The 21,592-nt window shown below is 48.7% G+C and overlaps 1 protein-coding gene across 1 annotated transcript in view; it reads left to right on the forward strand.

Moving 5' to 3' along the window:
* Positions 1-21,592, forward strand: part of CCDC64 (coiled-coil domain containing 64) — a 98,920-nt gene that overhangs the window by 65,375 nt on the left and 11,953 nt on the right. The window contains exons 3-6 of the mRNA XM_006890419.1: positions 5,695-5,811; positions 8,558-8,704; positions 18,347-18,526; positions 19,359-19,577. Coding sequence (XP_006890481.1) covers positions 5,695-5,811; positions 8,558-8,704; positions 18,347-18,526; positions 19,359-19,577 — 663 coding nt within the window. The remainder of the gene's footprint in view (positions 1-5,694; positions 5,812-8,557; positions 8,705-18,346; positions 18,527-19,358; positions 19,578-21,592) is intronic.

The raw sequence follows: 21,592 nt of genomic DNA on the forward strand, positions 1-21,592 counted from the left end.
TTGGCCGTTCCTTCTTGCCTTTGTATAAGGCCAAAAGAGATTCATTGGCCACTTTGACGACCTTAAAGCAGACTCTAGGAATGTCACCAGCAGCATGACCTTTGCAACCAAATCTGGCAACACTGTTTTCCTTGATAAAATTCAAGCAGCCAGGGAGCTCTGGTGGCTTAGTGGCAAGAAGTTGCACTGTAATCTTGAAGACATGTGGTTCAAATCCACCAGATGCTCTTCTGATGAAGGATGGATGGGCAGTTTCCTCCTGTGCCAGTCGGATCCGACTCGATGATACACAACAAGGGGAAATTCAAGCAACCATCATTAGGCACGAAGGCTGTGATTTCTGCCGTTTTTGATACTGTGATTTCTGCCGTTTTTGATAAGCTGGACTCTGACACTTTCGGTTGGCACAGTGTGGCTGCTTGGCCTCAACACCCACTTTTCCCAACACAGTTCCCTTTGCACGAGAAGCATCTCCAAAAGGGTTTTTTTTGTACTGTTTATCATGCCACTTTGGGGCATGGCTGCATGGCACAGCTTCCTGGCGAAATGGTAATTTTTGCTTTCATTTTAACCTTTCAGTTCTCTTTGATATATTGTGATTTATTCTGAACATTTGTTATTTTTATATGGTGGAGCTTCTATTTTAAAAAAGAATATTGGAACCAAAATCATAGTTTTATTTTATAGTCTTTACGACGCCGATGCCACAGTTTTGCCACTGCTGTTAATGGCAGCTTAACAAAACAAGTAACCAGAACTGATCTTATCTTTTGAAGACTCATACCTGTAATTTTCCTAAAATGAACTGTCCTAATCTCACTGTCCCTTCCTCCGGAAATGTCCCAGGGCTGTGACAGATGCCCCAAACCTCCAGGTAGGGGAATTTGTTTCTCCCAAAAAGATCGTGTGTACTGACTGTCTATTGAAAAGCTTTGAAGGGTCACTCTGAGAAAAGAACTAAAAGATAGGGCTACTAAATATTTCAGCATGTCTCTGTATTTTTTTAGTTTAACTACTTACCTTCATGGTATTAGTCAAGTTCCTTAAAAGGAATTTCAGCAGAACTCTAATGTGCATGCGATATCATCCATACCTAATTTTTTAAAGTCTTTGAATGTTTTACTATTTTCCACAATTGTCCTAACTTCCTGACAATGTAATTATATCTCTCCTTCCTTATTTCCCTGAAACTTGAGTGACTGAACTCAAATTTTGCAGTGGCCTGAATTGGAAGTAGAGAAGTTGGGTTATTTCCTTAGAACTGTCAGTTTGTGCTAATGAATAAAATATACTTTAATTTGGGAAAGTGAAATGCTGGTCACGTGGCGCATGTAACTTACATACAGGACAAATTCATATGACTCCTGATTGTTTCTCTCACTCTCTTTCACACCATCACTCTAGCTCAGCAACGACAGAGTGTGTTCCTTCAGGAAGACCCCTGTTGTTCTGGCCAGCTCTGTGGCTGGGAGAACTTCACAGGAGCTCTAGAATTCTTCATGGAGATTCGCTCCCTCATAGGCTTCCTGATGCTTTGATAGAACATTATGCTAGCTGCATCGTCGTGAGGTGCCATCGAGTCACCATGACTCATAGTGACCTTGTGCACAGCAGCACGGTGCCATGCCCTGTCCTGCGTCATCATCACTTCTCTGCCTTGCTCAGGCCCATTGTTACAGTCACTGTGTCAGTCCATCCTGCGGGTCTTCCTCTCGTTCCCTGACCCTCTCCCTTGCCCAATATCATGTCTTTTTCCAAGGTCTGACAACATGTCCAAATCATGTGAGACAAAAAGTTTCACCATCCTTGCCTCAAAGGAGCATCCTGGTTGCGTTTCTCCAGGACAGGCTTGTTGGTTCTTTTGGAAGTGCATGGGCTACTCAGTGCTCTTGGCCAATGCCACAATTCAAAGACATCAGTTCTTGGGTTTTCCTTAGTTACTGTCCAGCTTCCAGATGCATATGAAACAATTAAAAATGCTATGACTTGATTATAACCACATGCAAACATAAGATTATTATTTAGTTTATGTGCAGAAATGCTTAACTAATACTCATTTGGTGATCAAGTCTAAAGATCTGAGCCAGATTCCATCTCTGTAAAAGGGCAATGTATTGACGTTGAAACATACATTAGCTCCTTATAAGTTTATAACTCTGATAAGTACCATTATGAGGCAAATGACTGGCCCACAGCCTTGAAGGTGACTCTGGTGGCACTCCGTCTAGCACCCACCCCCTCATCTGCAAACTTAGGCCAGCGATTCCTGCTTCCTATGGCTATTGGAGATTCAGATGAGGAAATATCTATTAAAAGCCTTTTGTAAACAGTACATCTTGGACACAGAGGAGTAAAACACTGAAAGGGAAAAAAAACAAAACACTGAAAGGAGACATTATAGCTTTGTGATTAAGAGCTCAGACTCCAGAGTTGAACTTCCTGGTAGGAGGAGACAAACTCCTGTTTTGAAATTTGCTCTGAGTTGGGACCCAGTCTTCAGGAGCTTTTCTGATCCAGCGGGGTTAGATTCATAGGCATCAGTCAGCTCCGCCACTTTTGTTGTCTCATGATTGATTTCCAGGTGGGGACACTAAGCGTGAGGTCACCGTCTAAGCTGCCGAGTCTTTGCAAGTCCAACCTCTCTGTGATCCAGAAAGCCAGCTGAACTCAGTGAAGGCAGACACAGTGCAGCACAGGAGAGAGGGCTATTCTTTATGTGCCCTAAATTCCACTAGGAGAAACTGTAAAGGGCTCTTAAGTTTATAATATGGAGATAAAGTAGATTATTTTATATTATTTTGGTTTGTGCTTTGCAAGTTGTTGATAGAGAAACTTAAACTGTGTGTTAGGATTCTTATGTGGCTGGCTTGCTGGTCCAGTGACTCAACATTTTGTTGAATCTTTTGGATATTTAAAAAAAGAAAAAAGGGAGGACGAGGGGGAATCAGTTGATTCTATAGCACCTGAAGCTGTAAAGTATCGAGTATGTAAACCTTGACCGTGAGAACCTCAGCAGCCAGCCAGCCTTCCATCTCACCGTTGTCTCCATCCACCTCCTCCAGACTCCTCTCCCATCCGTTCTAGCACACGGCGATCCCTCCTGAGAACCCATAAAGCTCACTGACCCCATTCGGCCTTTGGAAAAAGCATCAAGGTGGTTACCTAACTTGTCCTGGGGCGCTGCAGTGCTAAGCGCTCCTCGGGGGGCCCTGAGCAGGCCCACGAGGCGTGCTGGGATTCAAGTGTTACCAAGTGGGCATCCTGTCCAATGACCCTCCTGCACACCCAGGACGGGGGCTGGCACACGGAATGGTGCTTCGGTGTCAGCTATGTTTTGGCAGGAAGTCCTTGTGGTGCGATCGTTGAGCCCTCAGCTGCTGACTAGACCCACCAGTAACTATCTAGGAGCTGGTGACCATGAACATTATAGTGGAAATCCTCACAGGGTACTTCTACTCTATCATGTGGCGTCACTGTGAGCTGAAACCAACTCAGTGGCACCTGATAACATCATGATTGTTGTTGTTGAGTACCATCGAGTCAGAACTGGCCCATAGCTGACCCTCCAGAGGGTTTTCAGACACAGTAAATAACACAGGGAGATTACCCATTTTTCTCCCATGGAGCAGCTGGTGAATTCGAACTGTGTACCTTTGCATTGGCAATACAGTCCCTTACCCCTAAACCACCAGAGCTCCTTGACAGCATGACAGGGTGGATAATAAGTACCCCAATCCATATTTCCTAAGAATTCAGTATTTACTTAGACCAGGAGGCAGTCGTCAGAACAGAGCAAGGAAATACTGCATGGTTCAAAATTGGGAAGGGTGTATGCCAGGCATGTGTCCTGTCTCCATACCTTTTCAGCCTACATGCAGAACAGATTATCCGGGAGGCTGGGCTCTATGAGAATTGTGGTATCAGGATTGGTGGAAAATTTATCAAAAATCTGCATTATGCAGATGACGTAACCCCGATTGCTGAAACTGAGGAGGACCAGAAGCACTTGGTGCAGCAGGTCAAGGACTGCTGCCTTCAATATGGATTGAGGCTCAATATCAAGAAGACAAAAATTCTCACCACTGGGTCAATTGGCAGCATCAGGATGGATGGTGAAGAGATTGAGATTGTTAACCGCTCTAGTTTGCTTTGCTCTACAGTCAACACTCTTGGCACCAACATCCAGGAAATTAAAAGATGTATTGTGATGGGAAAGTCTGCTGTTAGGGACCCCTCCAAAGTACTGAAGAGCAATAGTGTCACTCTGAAGACTAAGGTGCACCTGATAGAGGCCATGGTCTTTGCAACCACTTGCTATGCATCAGACAGTGACTAGGGAGGATAGAAAGAGAATTGATGCCTTTGAGCTGTGGTGTTTAAGAAGACTATTGATATACCATAGACTGCTAAGAAAACGAACAGGCAAAAAAAAAAAGAAAAGAAAACGAACAGGCTTATCCTAGAGAGGGTTAAACCAGGCTGCTCTTTGGAGGCAAAGATCCTGAAGCTTCGTCTGACATACTTTGAACATGTTGCAGAGAGACCAGTCCTTGAAGAAGGACGTCATGCTTGAGAGGGTGGAGGGACAGCTCAGGAGAGGAAGACCCTCTATGAGGTGGATTGATTCAGTCACTGGGGTAGTGGGAGTAGGTGTGTTGGAGACAGTGAGGTTGGCACTGGATAGAGCAGGGTTTAGGGCTGTTGTACATAAGGTCACTGAGTTGCAGGCGACCCAACAGCACATGACAACAGTATTCATTGTTAATATGAGGAACCAAGGGCATCTTAACAGATATGACAAGGAATTGCAGACAGTGACCGTTTGAGGTGATAAGAAGAAATGACAGCCACAGAAGAGAGACCTCCATGAACCCAGTTACATGTAGGACACGCTTTGGGACGGCAGCAGCAGTGATATTTGAACTGGAGGATTGGATGTGAGATGGGAAGGGATTAGATGTGAAAGGGAAACCAATATTGGCAAGACTGAGAACTTAGGAACACTTAGGGGCTCAAGGCTTAAGTGCCTGCGTGCACATCTGAGGGGCTTGCTTGACTGTATTTTTTTTATTTATCTGAATTACAACGTTTTAACTCTCCCCCACCTCACCTCCAAAAAAAAGAGAAATATAGACAGAGGCTCTTTGCCCAGGCCTGGCTGAGGAATGAGTAGGGAGATAAAGGCATTTCAAGGACCCCAGGTGGTACAAGTCAAGCAGGTGCTCATCTGCTATCAGAAGGTGGGAGGTTTGAGCCCAGCAGCTGCTCGGTGGGAAGATGTGGCAGCTGCCATAAAGATGCCTCGGAAACCAACAGGCTCTTCTGCTCTCCATCATGTGAGGTCGGGTGAGTCGGAATTGCCGAAAGGGTAGTGCATTTGATCTGCTCCTACTGTGTACGGAGAATTAATGACGATAATCAGTGTTGGTGAGCGTACTGTTTCCTGGACCTGTTTCTTCCAGTCACTCAGGGGGCCTTGAACCTGTGCATGATCATAGTATTGGTAGAGAGGAGGATAGGGACTTGTTTTGTTTGGTCTCAGAGAACGAGTGGACTAAGGGGAACCAGCGTCTCATCCATTGCTCCCCTGAGAATGGAAATTTTCCACGATGCTTGAGAAGTGACAGACAGAAATCTGACAGCCTCCTTTTGCACAGCCTCTGAGTTAACGCCAAAGGTGCCCTCTGTTCACAGGCTTCCGAAGTCGAGAGACAACTGTCCATGCAAGTTCACGCCCTCAGAGAAGACTTCCGGGAGAAGAACTCCTCAACCAACCAGCACATCATCCGGCTCGAGAGTCTGCAGGCCGAGGTGAGTCTCCAAGGGTGGGCAGTGCTTGGGGACAGAGGTGTCCTGCTCGTCAGAGGCAGTGTGCTGAACCATGGGCCCTCTGAATTGAGAAACAGAAACCCCTTTTATACACATGATCAGAGTCTCTAAAGGCAGCTCTGTGAGTAGCAAACCAGTGAGCGCGTGGTCCACATTCTTCTGGGGGAGCTGTTGTCTGGAAGAATTAAGTTGCTGAAGGGTTGCTTAAGATTCTTACTGAACCTGTAGAAATGAGTGGCTTATATTGTTGACCTCTCCAAATCCTTGTCAGTCCCACGAGAAGACGGGAAAGGAATCCTTCCCTTTCTTCACTCCATCGAGGCCCAGTTCTGCCCACCTGACCGTGGCTTTGCCTTGAGTCACAGCCGACAACAATGGGCTTGGTTTTAATCTGAAAAATGAGAGTGCGAGGAAGACCTTCCTCATGATGTTGAGGCCTCGATGTGAATACGTGCAGAGCACATGATTTGGTGCTTCTGCGTCTGGAATGTGGCAGCTGGGCCGGGCACGCTGGGTGGGCCAGCAGGAAGTGGAGGTAGGCTCAGGGAACAATACAGGAAGGATCCAGGTGTGGGAGGTGAGGAGAGATGGAGGGTCGGAGCGGCGCCCCTGTTAATCTGCGCCGCAGAAGCCTCAGTGAAGCATCTGTGGTCCACAGCAGCCTCCCCGTGGGTAGCACTCAGCAGGGCACTGTGGATCCAGGCCTTCTCGGTGCCATGGCCAGGTGCCCGGAGTGCCCAGGCAGGCTGCTGCTGTGCTCTGCAAGTCACCAGAAGATGGTATTCCTAAAACCTGTCAATGTCTTCTCTTTTCTCCGGCCTCCCATCCCTGTCCTTCCTCCCTTCCCTTGGAATTCCTCCTGGTATTGAGCAGCAGGTCCTTGAAGTAAGTAGAGTTTGCTCCAGTGGGTTTGGCATGCGTGTCCTTAACTGTGTGTGCATGCTTTGCCGTTCATCTGCCCCTAACCACACTCTTGACACCTCTTTGAGTTGCCTGACTTTCCTGTCCTGTCCTTCTCACATCCAGACCCTTGTAACACAGGGCCCTCCCAGGGGCCCTTCCTGCCAGACTTGGTCACAAGTTTCAGGGTGCCTAGGGTTGGATGAGGGAGCTAGCAGCCTTCCGCCAACCCCTTGTTTCGTCCTAGTATCACCACTGCTTTTCAAAGCAAGCTATGAGATTGTCCCAAATGGATTACTTCCCCTAGCTCCAAGCCTCTTCGCTTTTCTGAGGGGTTGGAATTGGGTGTCAGATTCACGTTAACTCGTTGCTTCACTGAATGGGACTTGGGAAACCAAGATTATCCAGGGAGAGAAAAATGTAAAAATCAGAGGGCATTTAACTGAAAATCAGCTCGAGTAAGAATTCCTGCACGTGAGTTACTTGTCTCCAGTGTGGAGAATAGTGGGCCCATTCACACAAAAGGCACTTTGCTCCTGGTCCCTTACCCAGGTGCACTCTTGGGAGACAGTATTTCTTTGTCTGGTCAGATACCCGATCCCTCAGTACAAAGGCCACATACTTCTTTTCCCTGGGACGGCATGCTATCTGATTGAGCAGTGGCCAGGGAAGACCTGTGCCCTACGAACACAATTTTGTTGCAGAATGGGAGTAGCCAAAGGGAAGAGGCAAGGACAATGGGTGGATGGCACTCAGAGGGCTTGGGACAAGATGGTCATTCATTTCAAAGTCTCCCCTAGACTTAGCCAAGGATGGGCCCTCAAGAATTGTAATCCAGGCTGGACCAGAGGGCCTGGAGAACGTGTTGACCATGCCTGGAGAGTATTTACAACCAGGACCAGACTGGGCATCAGGGAATTGATAAAGGGGCAGGAGGTCCAGGGAACCTGCAAGACTCCAAACATCCCTCAGTGTCAGCAGGAATCAGGAAGTCAAACCCCTTTCCAGAAAGTGACAGCAGACCTGGAAAGGCCGCAGTAGCCCCCAGGCCGTGAGCAGGGCAGGGGAGCCTCGGGGAGACTAGCCGGGCACCTCAGAAGTGAGCAAAGGCGTGATCTCTCTTTTCTTATACTGAAGAGAATGGACAGATCTCCCTCCAGCATTTATCTGTCATGAGTCAGCGTACTATTCTGTTTAAACCAAAGGCGCGAATTTGCTCCTGTGCCCGAGCGGCAGACATAACTGACTGCGGTGAGCGACATCAGTGATTCCCATGTGTCGCTGCCCTGTGTTTGCCCACGACACAGGCACGGCTTTGTTGTCTGTGCCCCGCCAGCTCCTCCTCTGACTCGGGACACAGGGACTGAGGCAGACGGCCCAGCCGCGGGAACTGGGAGAGCGGAGCCCTCGAGTATGAACTGCTGTGGCTCCAGAGGGTTTCTTGTGTCCCTGACTAGGGAATGCAGATCAGTAAGCAGGTTAGGTTACACACACACCACACTACACAAGCATGTGCACCACTTGGCTCAGGGTAAAGCCCAGAGCAGGCGAGGTGGGGCCCTCCTGTTTATCTCTGGAATTTCCAGAGCCCTAACCTTCCTTCCTCTGCCTGGCATCAGGCATTCCAGCTTCCCGACAGCCAACTCCCACCCCTTCCCAGTCAGGTTTGTGGAGGGGAGGAGCACACAGCTGTTTTCCCTGATCTGGGGCTCCTAACCCCTGGTCTGCGCACACGCACACCCGCCATCCTTCTCGGGCTCACCCCTCCCTTCCTGCACGTCAGCCCGTGGTAACTCCACACCACGCCTGTGGTTGTCCACCCTTTCAGATCAAGATGCTGTCAGATCGCAAACGGGAGCTGGAGCATCGTCTCAGTGCCACCTTGGAGGAAAACGACTTGCTCCAAGGGACCGTGGAGGAGCTGCAAGACCGGGTGCTGATCCTGGAGAGGCAGAGCCATGACAAAGACCTTCAGGTATGGGGCCGAGAGGGGGCCTGCAGGGCGAGGCCAGGCCAAAGGAGGCAGCTGCTGAAGTAGGAGTGGAAGGCTGGGGGTGGTGTCAGGAGTGGGTGACACTCTGGTCCCCATGCCTCCGTCATAATGCCCTGCAGCCAATTGTGGCTGTGCCAGGAACAAGTGCACCTCTACACACAGATCATCTCTCCAGTTTGTTCTGAGCCATTATGTCCTGGGGCACTTTCACTGACTTCTTTCTGGGCTCTTGGCACGACTGGTCCTCCAGGAACATCCTCTTGGCCCCTCACATTGAGGTATCTCAAGAGTCCCAGAGGGAACTTACGACAGTGTGTGCTCAGCTCCCAGGCAGGCACCCTGAATGGATGGGCACAGAGCAGGACCAACAAACTGACCACAGCAAGGCACATCCCCTGGGGCAGGTCCTCTGTGAACCCAACTAGCCTGTTTCCTTCCTGAAGGAACAAAATCGTAACCAAGCTGGTATCTGAGAACTGTCATCAGGCCTTCACTGAGCCCCAAGCTCACACCTAACAACCAACAGCCCCCAAAACAAAAAGATAAAAACCTTGTGAACTCCCCCAGATTCTCCCGGGGAGCTCTGCAGGGCCAGCCAGGGAGTGCCAGAGGCCAGGGACCAGCAGTGACTGCGTCCTTCCAGGTCTGCTCTGAACAGCGGACAGGGGACCAGATGGGAACAGTGACATTGATGTGGAAGTGGAGCAGGGTGCTCTGGGCAGGTCCCAACTCGAAAAGCAGGCCACAGAGGGCCTCTGTCTGAGCTCAGACACAAGCTGTTCAGGGAAGCCCGGGGGATGGATGGAGGCAGAGCAGCTCCGGCTACATCACATTTGATTGACAGCACCAGCCAAACTGCCATCTCACTGAGCCACCTTTGAGGCCAAGGTACCAGCTTTTCTCCCTCCCAGAGCACTTTATACCTCCAGCGTAGAACTTCCCATAGCGTTGATGTTAGGTGCCGTCGACTGTGACTCATACGGACCCCAGCAGCTCTGACCTTTGCCACCGTGGCCTCTCCTGTGTCATCCTCACCATGTCTGCCATGCTCAGGCAGTCACTATGTTGACTGCTGTCTTGTTGAGAGTCTCCCTCTCTTTCACTGACCCTCCACCTTTCCCAGCGTGAAGTCTTTTTCCACGGACTGTCCCTGCCCCTCGACAATATACCAAAAGAGGGCCTTGGAAATGTCAACTAGAAAATGATGCCAGCACCCCACAGCACTTTCCAAGATAGGGAGAGGTTCCCTCATTCTTCTTTCTTAGTATGATTTTTATTGTGATAAATATGTGTAACCATTTCTACCATTCTTATCTGTCCAATTCATCAACATTCTTTTTTAAACATCTTTGCAGAGTTTTGAGTGATTGAACTAATTTTGTGAAGCCATCACCACTTATCCATTTCCTGATGGTTTTCATCACTTTTCACTGAAGCTGAGTGCCCCTTAATAGTCCCCCCAATGAATGAATGGAAGTTCAAGTTTTAAAATCATTATTAACATCACAATTAAAAAATATGTTTTACAGAAATAATCCCCTCTCTCTCTCTCTCCTGCCTCTAGTAATAGCTAACAACTGTGGTCTCGCACATTTGCCTGTTCTAGATATTTCATAGACTTGAATCACACAGCAGTTTCCCCACCCATTCATCATTCTCATGCGAGATTCTCCTTTCGTCGCTGCTAATCCTGGTGTCCTCCAGAAAGCCCTGTCAGTGGTCGCCTGGCCTGTGCTGAGGGAGCAATAAAATGTCTAACTCATACAAAGAACAGTTAAACCCAACCCATTGGTGTCCGTTCTGACTCCTGACAGCTGTAGACCTTTGCTGGAGAGATGTGATGTGACCTTTCAGAAGTAGGTCACCAAGCTTTCTTCCAAAGGGCATCTGGGTGCAGGTGGTTCTGAGCTACTAGCCCTTCAGTTAGTAGTGGGTGCCTCACTGTTTATGGGACTCAGGTCATAACCAGATGCCCTAATTCATCCTTGAGAACTGCAGAGACCATAGCCTTTTTGTCACTGCCAGGTGCTTTGGAGTTGACCGTGACTCTTAGTGACCCTGTGAACCTTGCCCCGTCCTGCACCATCCACAACATCCCTGCATACTCAGGCCCACCTGTTGTCATCGCTGTATTAGTCCATCTCATTGAACAACCTTCCAGAGTCTAGACCCTCAGGGTTAGAAAATCTTGTTCTCAGACAGAGGATGAGAGGAGAGCTGAGTGGGCCACAACCAGGGCAGCTGGCACTTTTATCTGCCTCACTGTATAATTTGGAGTTCTGTGTAAGTTTGAGAATTCTTGCGGTCCAAAACTGATCTTTTAAGCCTCTCATCACATCCAGTTCTGGTTTTCTCTCACTCTTGAGACTGGGAAGTAAATCAGTACCTTTTGAGCACCCCGCTTTTTCCTAACCACATAATCACTAGAAAATAGATTTGACCGTCTAAGGGTGGTTTGATAATGCCATCGTCCATGCCCAGCAGTGCATCTTACAGATGCACAGGGCTCAGCCCTCATGGGTTTGCAGGCTCATCAGCTGAGAATAGACCCTTCTCATGGAGGGATGGCCCAGGAATCCAGTCACCCCGAGTCCACACCTGGTTCTGACTCTCCTCCCTCAAATGTAAACTGAAGGGAGTATCCCCACTTAAACTGATTTTAGGGGCAAAAATGTCAGTTCTTGAGCTCAATGTGCTACTCGAACACAGAGCACTTGCTACAATCTTTGTACATACTTATGAGCACCAATTTATCTTTGCTATGTAAAGGATGGCATTTCTGATTTTAGGGAGTTCTTTTACCGCATGCTCTTCCGGGTTACCATACACAGTTGGTAATTCAGTTTTCGACCAGAGAAGCTAGACCTAGCCTGCTCTTTTCTTGTCTTGCTGTTATAATTAATTAAGCACCTTCGTGTGTGCATGAGTAATTGAACTAATTTTGCCCGGTGCCTAAGAACTTGTCTGAGCTGAACATCTCCCGCTGAGATGTATGTGAAGTTGTCTAGAAAATAATTGTAACGCATTTTGCCAGTTTAATGCGCTGTTTGTAATCTTGCCAAATGCTTCCTAGGAATGTCTTTTTAATTTATTTTTTTTTAAACCCTGGTTTCTTCTTTCTGAATTTCCTCAGAACTGGGGCTGGAGGAGTTCCCACTGGACCAGCAGGCACTGCTGACCACGGGAACTGTGCAGAGCAGGCTTGCCAAGACCGTTCTCACTGTGAGCCAGGCCCCAGGCCCTTGCTAGTTAGGGCTCATCCAGCCCATCAGGGCCATTAGTCAGCCGTGTCCTGATGCCGACTGGCAGAGGTGGGGCTTCCCGGGTGCCTGCAGGATTGGCTGAAGGCCCTGCCAGGCAGCTTGCTCCACTTACGAGAACAGCAGAGCTCTGAGGAGCAGCCAGCCACCCCAGTGTTTCTGCAGGCACCACAGAGTCCACTTAGCCAAGAGTGGCCAAGCAAAGATCAGTGCCATGTCCCTCACAAGTAACTCTTGTTACTAGAACGGGGTAGCCTCAAAAAATGTCCTTTTATGAACGATTAAGTTGGTAAAATTTAAAAAAAAAAAAAAGTTGGTAAAATTTAAATCTCAGGACACCCACCCAGCTCCAGTCCAGTTTTCTGATCTTTTTAATACTGGTTTGGGAAGGACTGCTCATGTGCGTGTCTATCACAGCCATAGCATAGCGGCTGGCAGGCTGACTTGGATTTCCATAATGAGAATTTCCCTGTTAAAAGCAGGCACAGTGATGGCTGCAGACAGCCTGGCGTCTGGCAGCCACGCTGAGTCGTCCCCTCCCTCAGCAGTGCTCCTAACCTCAGCAGGTAGAGGGGTGTCGTATTGTCAGCCCCACACCGAAGGGGTGTGGAGAGCACAGAGAGGCTGAAGCAGGTGCAGCTCGGGAGGCAGGGAACTCAGACCCAGCTGCAGGTCCTGATCTGCTGTCTCCTTTTCCCACTGACATCATTCCCTGCTCTGGGCCTAGGTTTCATCATCAGGAACCTGAGGTGGCTGGGAATAGTTCATCTCTGTGACCCCGCCAGCTCTAGAAAACCCCTAAAATAATTTGAAAATGAGACCAAATTTCATTTTCAAGAAATCTAGAAGACTTGAAATCAGAGACTCAGAAAGAGGCTTGGACACCAGTGTTCACTAACAATAGTCAAGAGGTAGAAACAGCCTAAATACCCATCAGTCGATGAATGGATAAACACCATGTGATATGTACATCCAGTGGAATACCACCCAACCAATAAGAAAAATTAAAGTTTTGATACCTAATAGGTTCTTTCTAGAGAGGGTGAGACTAGGCTGCTCCTTGGAGGAAAGGATTCTGAAGCTTTGTCTGACACACTTTGGACATGTTGCAAGGAGGAATCAGTCCTTGGAGAGGGGTGTCATGCTTGGGAGGGTGGAGAGACAGCGCAGGAAAGGAAGACCCTTGATGAGACGGATTGACTCAGTGACTGGGGTAATGGGGGTAGGTGTGTCAGAGATAATAAGATTGGCACAGGATAGGATAGGGTTTAGGGCTGTTGTACATAGGGTCGCTATGAGTCACAGGCGACTTAATGGCACATAACAACAGTATGACCAATGCTCATTCTGATGAGTGAAAGAATTCAGTCATAAAAGGACAGATATTTTATGTCCTCCTCATTTATGTTAAAAGGTAGATGTGGAGAGACTTAATGTTTGTTAGTGATTACCAGGGGTGAGAGGAAGAAAAAAGAATTTCAGAAAATGAGGTTTAACAATGGTTATTAACAAATAACACTGATTAAGGGTAAAGCTGGTTGTTGTAATTGCTTAAGTTTGAACACCTTTTAAAAGTTGAGTTGGTGAAAGCTGTGTGATATATTTACAATGACAAAGCAGCTGCTGAGCCTGCGTTATGTGTAACCAACCACTCAAGGTGTTGTGAGCCAGCAAAAAAAAGACCCTCAACGAGATGGATTGACACGGTGACTGCAGCAGTGGACGTACGTGTATCAGAGACGGGGCACGATTCAGATCTGTTGTTCAGAGGCTCACCGCGAGTCGCTCAGTGACACTACTCACGGAGTGGACAGTTCGGGTCATGATTTTACGGGACACTTCAGTTATGTTTGGTGCTTCTGTTTTACCTCCTAGTACATTGCAAAGTATTTCTTCCTGTTGTTAGATGCTGTCAAGCTGTGATTCATAGTGACCCGATAAAAAACAGACCAGGCCTTGTCCTGCACCATTGTCACACTCTTCCCTCATGCTCAAGCCCATTGTTGTCATTACTTGGTCACCATGTCATTGAGGGTCTTCCTCTCTCACTGACCCTCTGACTTTCCAACACAATGTCTTTTGCCAAGAACTGCCACCTCCTGACAACATACCTGACGTGTGTGAGGTGAAGTTTCACCATCCTTGCCTCTAAGGGGCAGCCTGATTACACCTCCTCCAAGATCGATTGGCCTGTGCTTTTGGCAGTCTATGGGATATTCACTGCTCTTCAACACCAGCACAACTTAAAGACATCAGTACTTCTTTGGACTTCCTTATTCATTGTTCAACTTTCAGATGCATAGGAAGCAGTTGAATGTACTGCTGTTTGCATTGGCTGTCTAAGGCCTTAAAAACTGTCAGGTGGCCACCCAAGACCTAATGGGTCTCTGTTCATCTGGAATAAGAGAAGAGTCAGGAATAGGAAGAGTGTATGGAATTTTGGCAGATTTTATCCTGGAAAAAGTGCTTCCTCTGCATGTTGTTATTGTTATGTGCCGTTGAGTCACCTGCAACTCATAGCAACCCTATATACAACAGCCCTAAACCCTGCCCTGCCCTGTGCCAATCTTATTTTCTCTGACACGCGTACCCCCGTTACCCTAGTGACTGAATCAGTCCATCTCATCGAAGATTTTCCTCTCCTGCACTGTCCCTCCACCCTCCAAGCATGACGTCCTTCTCCAAGGACTGACCCTGCCTTGTAACATGTCCAAAGTATGTCAGACGAAGTTTCAGAATCTTTGTCTCCAAGGAGCAGCCTGGTTTCACCCTCTGCAGGACAAACTTGTTTACTCTCCTAGCAGACCATGTTATATTCAATACTCTTCTCCAGCACCACAGTTCAAAGGCATCAATTCTCCTTCTATCATCCCTAGTCATTGTCCTGCTCTCTGATGCATAGCAAGTAATTGCAAAGACCATGGCCTCTATCAGGCACACCTTAGTCTCCAGACAGACATCGTTGCTTTTCAATACTTTGGAGAGGTCTCTGACAGCCCACTTGCCCAATGCAATTCGTTTTTTAATTTCCTGGCTGCTGGTACCAAGAGTTTTGATTGTAGAGCCAAGCAAAGTGAAGCTGTCAACAATCTCAATCTCTTCGTTATCCATCATGATCTTGCCAGTTGGCCCAGTGGTGAGAGTCTTTGTTTTCTTGATGTTGAGCTTCAGTCCATATTAAAGGCTGCATTCTAAGAGAGCTCTGGTGGCCTAGTGGCAGGGACCTGCAACTACAATCCCAGAGGCGCACGGTTCGAATCCACCAGATGCTCTGCCGGGGAAGGAGGGACAATTTCCTCCTGTACCAGTCATATCTGATTTGACGGTACACTCTCACAAAAATAATAAAAATTTTAAAAAAATTGAAGGCTGCATTCTATGACCTTCTGCAGCAAGTGCTTCACATCGTCCTCACAGCAAGAGGGTTGCATCATCTGCATAATGCAGATTGTTGGTGAGTCTATTTCCAGTCATGATGCCACACTCCTCATAGAGCAAGACCCAAGGACATTCCTGAACAGTTTGTAAACATTCTGTAGAAGAATTGTGATCAAAAGAGAAAATAAGGGAGCTCTGGTGGCCTGGTGGCAAGAAGCTGTGCTATAATCTCAGAGGTGTTGTTGTTGTTATGTGCCGTCGAGTCGCCTGCGAGTCATAGCGACCCTATGTACAACAGCCCTAAACTCCGCTCTGTCCTGTGCCAGTCGCACTGTCTCTGACACTCCCATCCCAATTATCCCAATCACTGAATCAGTCCACCTCATAGAGGGCCTTCCTCTCCTGCACCGCCCCTCCACCCTCCCAAGCATGATGTCCCGCTCTAAGGACCGGTCTCTCCTCACAACATGTCCAAAGTAAGTTAGACGGAGCCCAGAATCCTTGCCTCCAAGGAGCCACCCGGTTTAACCCTTTCCAGGACAAATCTGTTTGTTTTCCTAGCAGTCCATGGTATTCTCAATACTCTTCTCCAGCACCACAGCTCAAAGGCATCAATTCTCCTTCTTTCCTCCTTGGTCATTGTCCAACTCTCTGATGCATAACCTCTCAGAGGTACATGGTTCAAATCTACCAGATGCTCTGCTGGAGAAAGAGGGGCAATCTCCTTCTGTATCAGTCAGATCCGATTTGACAGTACACACACAAAAAATAATAAAAATTTAAAAAGAGAGACTATATAAAACAAACTTTCAAATTCTCATGACTTACAGACTTATAGCCATGTTGTTAGATGAACCCCTGAAACTGGAGTCCTAAAATAATCTTGTACCAAAAACCCCTTCTAAAGTCTTCTTAAAGCCAAGCAAGCTTAAACTTGTTAAAATGTAAAAGCCATAAAAAAAACAGTTAAAGTGGTCTGCCTCAAGTGCTATACTCATTTCCGATCTGTAAGGGATCAAATTGACAGCAGCAGCTTTAAAGAGTAGATAGAAACCTTAAGGAGCTGCGAGTTCATTGAGGAAGGAACAGCTCAGAAAAGAGGAGTGAGAATGGTCACACAGCTCAGAAGTAACCAGTGTCTAAATGGTACATGTGGAAGCTTGAATTAATTGGTGTATGTTTTGCTATATATGTTCTCAACAACAACAAAAGAATAATTTTTAAATAATCACCCAAAAAGGTCTCTAGAAAAATCTAAAAGATGTATCATATATATGTCATATTCAACTTGCAGGATAGAAAAGGAATGTCACTGCGTAATTAACTCCTCTCATTCTTCAGAAAGGACTGAGAAAGAATAAATAACTAGCTTAATGTGCAGGATGAAGGACTGTGGTTAGGGTGAAAACATGAGTGTTAACACTGAAACTGCGGGAGTCTCCTTTCAAAAATGTTTAGAACAGTTTAGCATCATCTCTGTTTCTAATAAGAGAAGTAGGAAGACATGAGAAGAGACCAGGGGTTAGGAGCCCAGCTCTGCTTCCCAGTGGTTTGGGCAAAGTCACTTTTCACCTGCAGCTCAACTACCTGGTCTGGGAAGTAAGCGAGAGTGACCATGTGATATCTAAGACTGTTCCAGCCAGGATTTTATCTGTACATTGTGAGGTGCGACACAGATTGAGAGGGGAGATTACACTCTCCATGGGTTCAGATTTCTTGGTGGGCGAGTTTGACCACCGCACTCCAGCCCCCTCTCCTTTCTGAACTACCCTTTACCCCTTAGTTTTTAAGATTAAATATGTATATATAACAAAGTACACAAATCAGAAGTAGACAAACCAGTGAATTTTCACAGATACCTGCTCCAGGGAAGCCACCACTCAGAGCAAGCTACACAGAACATTATCAGCACCTCAACCTCCTCATTGACCCCTGACCACTTCCTCAAAGCCTCCGTTCTGACTTTCATCTTTCTAACTCAGAAGAGTGTGGGAACTTCCTGAACATACATTCATACAGACTTGTTTCTTATGTCCGTCCGGCTTTTGATTAGCACTGTTTCTTGAGACTCATCCCATGTGGTGATGTGTAGTGATGATGGTATGTTCTTTTTCATTGCTGTATGGGATTCCAGTTCATGAATATGCACATTTCATGTATTTGCTCAGATTTTAACTAGAATATGGATTGTTGTCCATAGACTCTAGTAGGAATAGTACTGCTGTGAACATCCTCTTTATGCTTTTGTGCATATATGTAGTCATTTTCGTTGGGTCTCCATCGAAGAGAAGGAATCCTGGTGGCACAGTGGGGTAAGCATTGGGCTTCTAACTGAAAGGTCTCACCAACCACCTCTTGGGCAGGATATGAGGTGTAATCTACTCCTGTCGAGATGCACAACCTCAAAACCCATCCGAGGCAGCTCTGCTGTTCTGTGGGGTCACCACGAGTTAGAACTGATACAGTGGGAGCAGGTTATTAATTTATATTAAGTGGGGGTTTGATGGTATCTCACTGTGTGCTTGCATGTACATGCTTAATTTGTATTACAAAGAGTTCCAGACAAACTCAAGAGTAAAAGAGTAGAAGAAAACCCAGGCAGTCCATGTCCCAGTTCTAGAAACTTCACATTATCCCTTATACCATCAAATAACCACTGTTCTGATTTTCAGTTTTCATATAACACATCTCAAACACATCGAATTGAGATACAAACTAAATACATCATAGTTCGTTGACATGTCTTTTCATTCTCTCTTAGTAAGTTCCTTCTTTTTCTCCTCACCCCCTTTGAAATTTGTGAAGCAGCGGTTCATCCTGTCTGGTTTACCCACGATCTGGATTTTGCTGACTGGACCTTGGACCCTGGATGGAGTCTGCCGCGTCCCTCCCGCCCCCGTACTCTGTGTGAATGAGTGGTTGGGTGCAGGATGTTGTGCGTGCCTGAGCTTGACGTCCCTGAAGGCCCTGTTGCTCTCGTTCCCAGCTGCATCAGAGCCAGCTGGAGCTGCAGGAGGTGCGGCTCTCCTACCGGCAGCTGCAGGTGAAGGTGGAGGAGCTCAGCGAGGAGAGGAGTCTGCAGAGCTCTGCCGCCACCAGCACGTCGCTCTTGTCGGAGATAGAGCAGAGCATGGAGGCCGAGGAGCTGGAGCAGGAGCGGGAGCAGGTGCCACCACCCACCATCCCACCCAGGGGCGAGCCAGAGCCCTGGGCAGAGCCCAGCAGCCTCCGTGCCGCTCAGAGCTGGTGGCCTTCACCCGGACAAGCCCTAGGCCCACTGGCCACAGCCGTCCCAAAGCACACGTTCCTGGTCCCCTCATTTGCACCCCTCTGTCCACGGTGGCATTAACAGAACTGCCAGAGGACAGAGTGTCACAAGCATGGTCACATATCATGTCTCGTCACCTTAGTGCCAGGCAATGCTCATTTAATAATGACCAACCTCAGATTGCTTGTATTTGCAAGTTCTAGAATATTCATGATGCCCCTCTCTCTCTCTCTCTCTCTCTCTCCTCTCTCTGTAGTGGACTTATTTCCATGTTACCCATATCTATTCATTCCCGCAGTCATTTTCTGATTCCCACAGTAGTAGCTGTGCTCTGTCAGGAAGTGCTTTACGGGCGCGTGGGAGGGCTCAGAAAGCACCAGAAGCGAGGCTGGGAGTCTGGTGGCCCAATCTGCAGGGAATTCGCTAACTAACCCTACGGGCACACCTGTGGCGGTTCGAATCCACCAGCTGCCCTGTGAGCGAAGGATGGGCAGCCTCCTCCCGTGCGGTTCACAGCCTCTGAAAACCCACTGGAGGGTCCGCTAGGAGTCGGTTCTGACTGGGCAGAACACAGGACACGTGATCTGAAACAAAGCACCACACGCTTTTTAAAGGCCACCTTTGCCCCCAGAATTGGTATCTTAGGTTCAGATATTCCAAAACAAACAGCTTGGCAGCGTGGCAGTGCTGTCCGGAACCCGCAGTCAGGCGTCCTCTCCTTCCTCTCCAGCTAAGGCTGCAGCTCTGGGAAGCCTACTGCCAGGTGCGCTACCTCTGCTCACACCTCCGCGGCAACGACAGCGCCGACTCGGCCGTGTCCACCGACTCCTCCATGGACGAGTCCTCCGAAACCTCGTCCGCCAAGGACGTGCCGGCCGGCAGCTTGCGCACCGCCCTCAGCGAGCTCAAGAGGCTGATCCAGAACATCGTGGACGGCATGGAGCCCACGGTAAGAGGCCCGGCCGGGAGGCAGCCACCCCCAGGACCCCGCCAGGGGCAGGCGGAGACCCACAGCAAGAGGTGCGGCTCCCCGGGGCACCTCCGCGAGTAACTGCAGGAATTTCTTCTGATTTGACTGCTGGTGGTCAGATATGGTAAAGGGGTCAGCAATGACCGCTGCTCGCGGCCTCTCCAGCGGCTGTGGACATGTGCAGGCAGAGTGTTCCTCCCACTTGCAGCTTTGCATGAGCAGTGAGGCCTCGAGGCCTAGACAGTTCCTTGATAGCTTTGGCTCCAAGAACTCATATCAAGGTTTGAAACTCCCATTTTCTATTTATAGCCTATTAAGACCCTGGTGGTGGGCTTGGCTGTGAATAGGAAAGGCTGAAAGATTGGCCGTAAGACTAAAAGAATGACAAGACGTGGGATGAGCTCAGTTTCAAGGGCCTTTTAGCATTCGAGAGGGACCTCTGGGAGGAGAGGGCGGCCGAGTGGGCATCGTGGGCAGAGGACCTGGCCTGCAGCCTCCCCAGCTTTCTGCTCGTCAACTCTCACACTCCCAGCTCCCAGGCTGTGCTGTCTCTTCGGGGGTCATCTTCCCGAGGAATAGTTGGCTTTATTCCTTTATGAAGTGATGTAGGGTGATGGGCTGCTCTCCCCTGTGCATGCCGTGCGGATTTGTGGGATGTCCTGCCGTGGGGGCCAGTCTCTGTGGGAAAGCGCAGGCCGGGTGGGTGTTCCCCTGCGGCCAGCCTCTGGAAAAGCAAGAAAATGGCAGCTGTCCAGCTACTGTTTGCAAATTTAAATTGAACCAGAGACGCTTTCTGCCCTAACCTTCTTTCTTCCCCCGCTTTGTCTCTCCCCTTTTTCTCCCCCTCAACCATTATCTTCCTCCTCTCCATCTGTCCCATCTCGTTGTCCGTCCCCATGGTCTCTCCCCCACCCCTCCACCTTTCCCTTCCCCCCCCCCCCCCTTCCCCTCCCCCGCCTCGTCCCCCCCCCCCCATCTCGCCTCTTCATCTCTGCCATGCCCGGCTCATCCACTTCTCCCCCACCTCTCCCCCTCTCCCTTCCCCTCCTCGTCCATCCTCCCGCCTTGGCCATCCCTCCCCATCTCTCCCATTTCATTCATTTCTCTGTTCCTCTCTTCCCCTCCTCATCCATCCCCCCCATACCATCTCTCCTCTCCATATCCTCCTCACCCACCCGTCTCCTGTCTCTCCCATCTTATCCCACCGTTCCCCCTCACCCTCTCCTCTTCACCCCCTCTCCTCCTCATCTCTCCTGATTCCTCATCGTGCACCCCTCATCCCCTCTCTTCCACCTCTCCTCTCCATCTTCCTTCCCCTCCTCATTCATCCCCCTATCCTGGCCATTTTTCCATTTCTCTGTCTCTTCCTTCCCCTCGTCACCCACCCCTTAACTCCTCGCTCTTCACCTCTCCTCTGGCATTCCTCCATTCCCTTTCCCATTCATCACCTCTGCCCACATCATCTCTCTGGCTATCAGAGCTCCCGGAGAATTGATGATGACTCTTTAGAAGAACAGATAAGGCAGACCAGTGAGGACTCAAGAGCCCTAAGGGAACTCATGGAGGGAGAGAGGGGTAAACTGAGGCAGAGCCTAGAGGAGCTGCAGCAACTCCACAGTCAGGTGAGCACCTGTCTTCCGTCCAGAGCAGGGATGAGCATGGGGCTGCGGGCTCTCCTGGACCCTCTCCCACCAGACTCGGAGAAGTGGCTTTTCCCTGACAGCACCCCCCAGGGACTGTGACCCGAAGCTGGGGTGACCTGGGGTCTTCAAAAGAGGAAGCCATTCCTGGCCAGCCCACAGTGATATTGGCAGGGTCCTCATCTCCCCAGTGGCACAGTGCCTGCCAGGAGCCAGAGTCAGTCTGGGGGTGCTGACCGTTTACAGAGCATAGCTCCACAACACGTAGGGATGTTTTTCTCAGCAGCTGTTAAGCAGGGAACAGTTGGTCTCTGTAGGTCTGTGCCCTCTTTAGAAATGTCACCACTTCTGCTG

Source organism: Elephantulus edwardii, unplaced genomic scaffold (genome assembly GCF_000299155.1).
Source record: "Elephantulus edwardii isolate Elephantulus edwardi_28Jun2011 unplaced genomic scaffold, EleEdw1.0 scaffold00089, whole genome shotgun sequence".
Classification (NCBI taxonomy): Eukaryota; Metazoa; Chordata; class Mammalia; order Macroscelidea; family Macroscelididae; genus Elephantulus; species Elephantulus edwardii.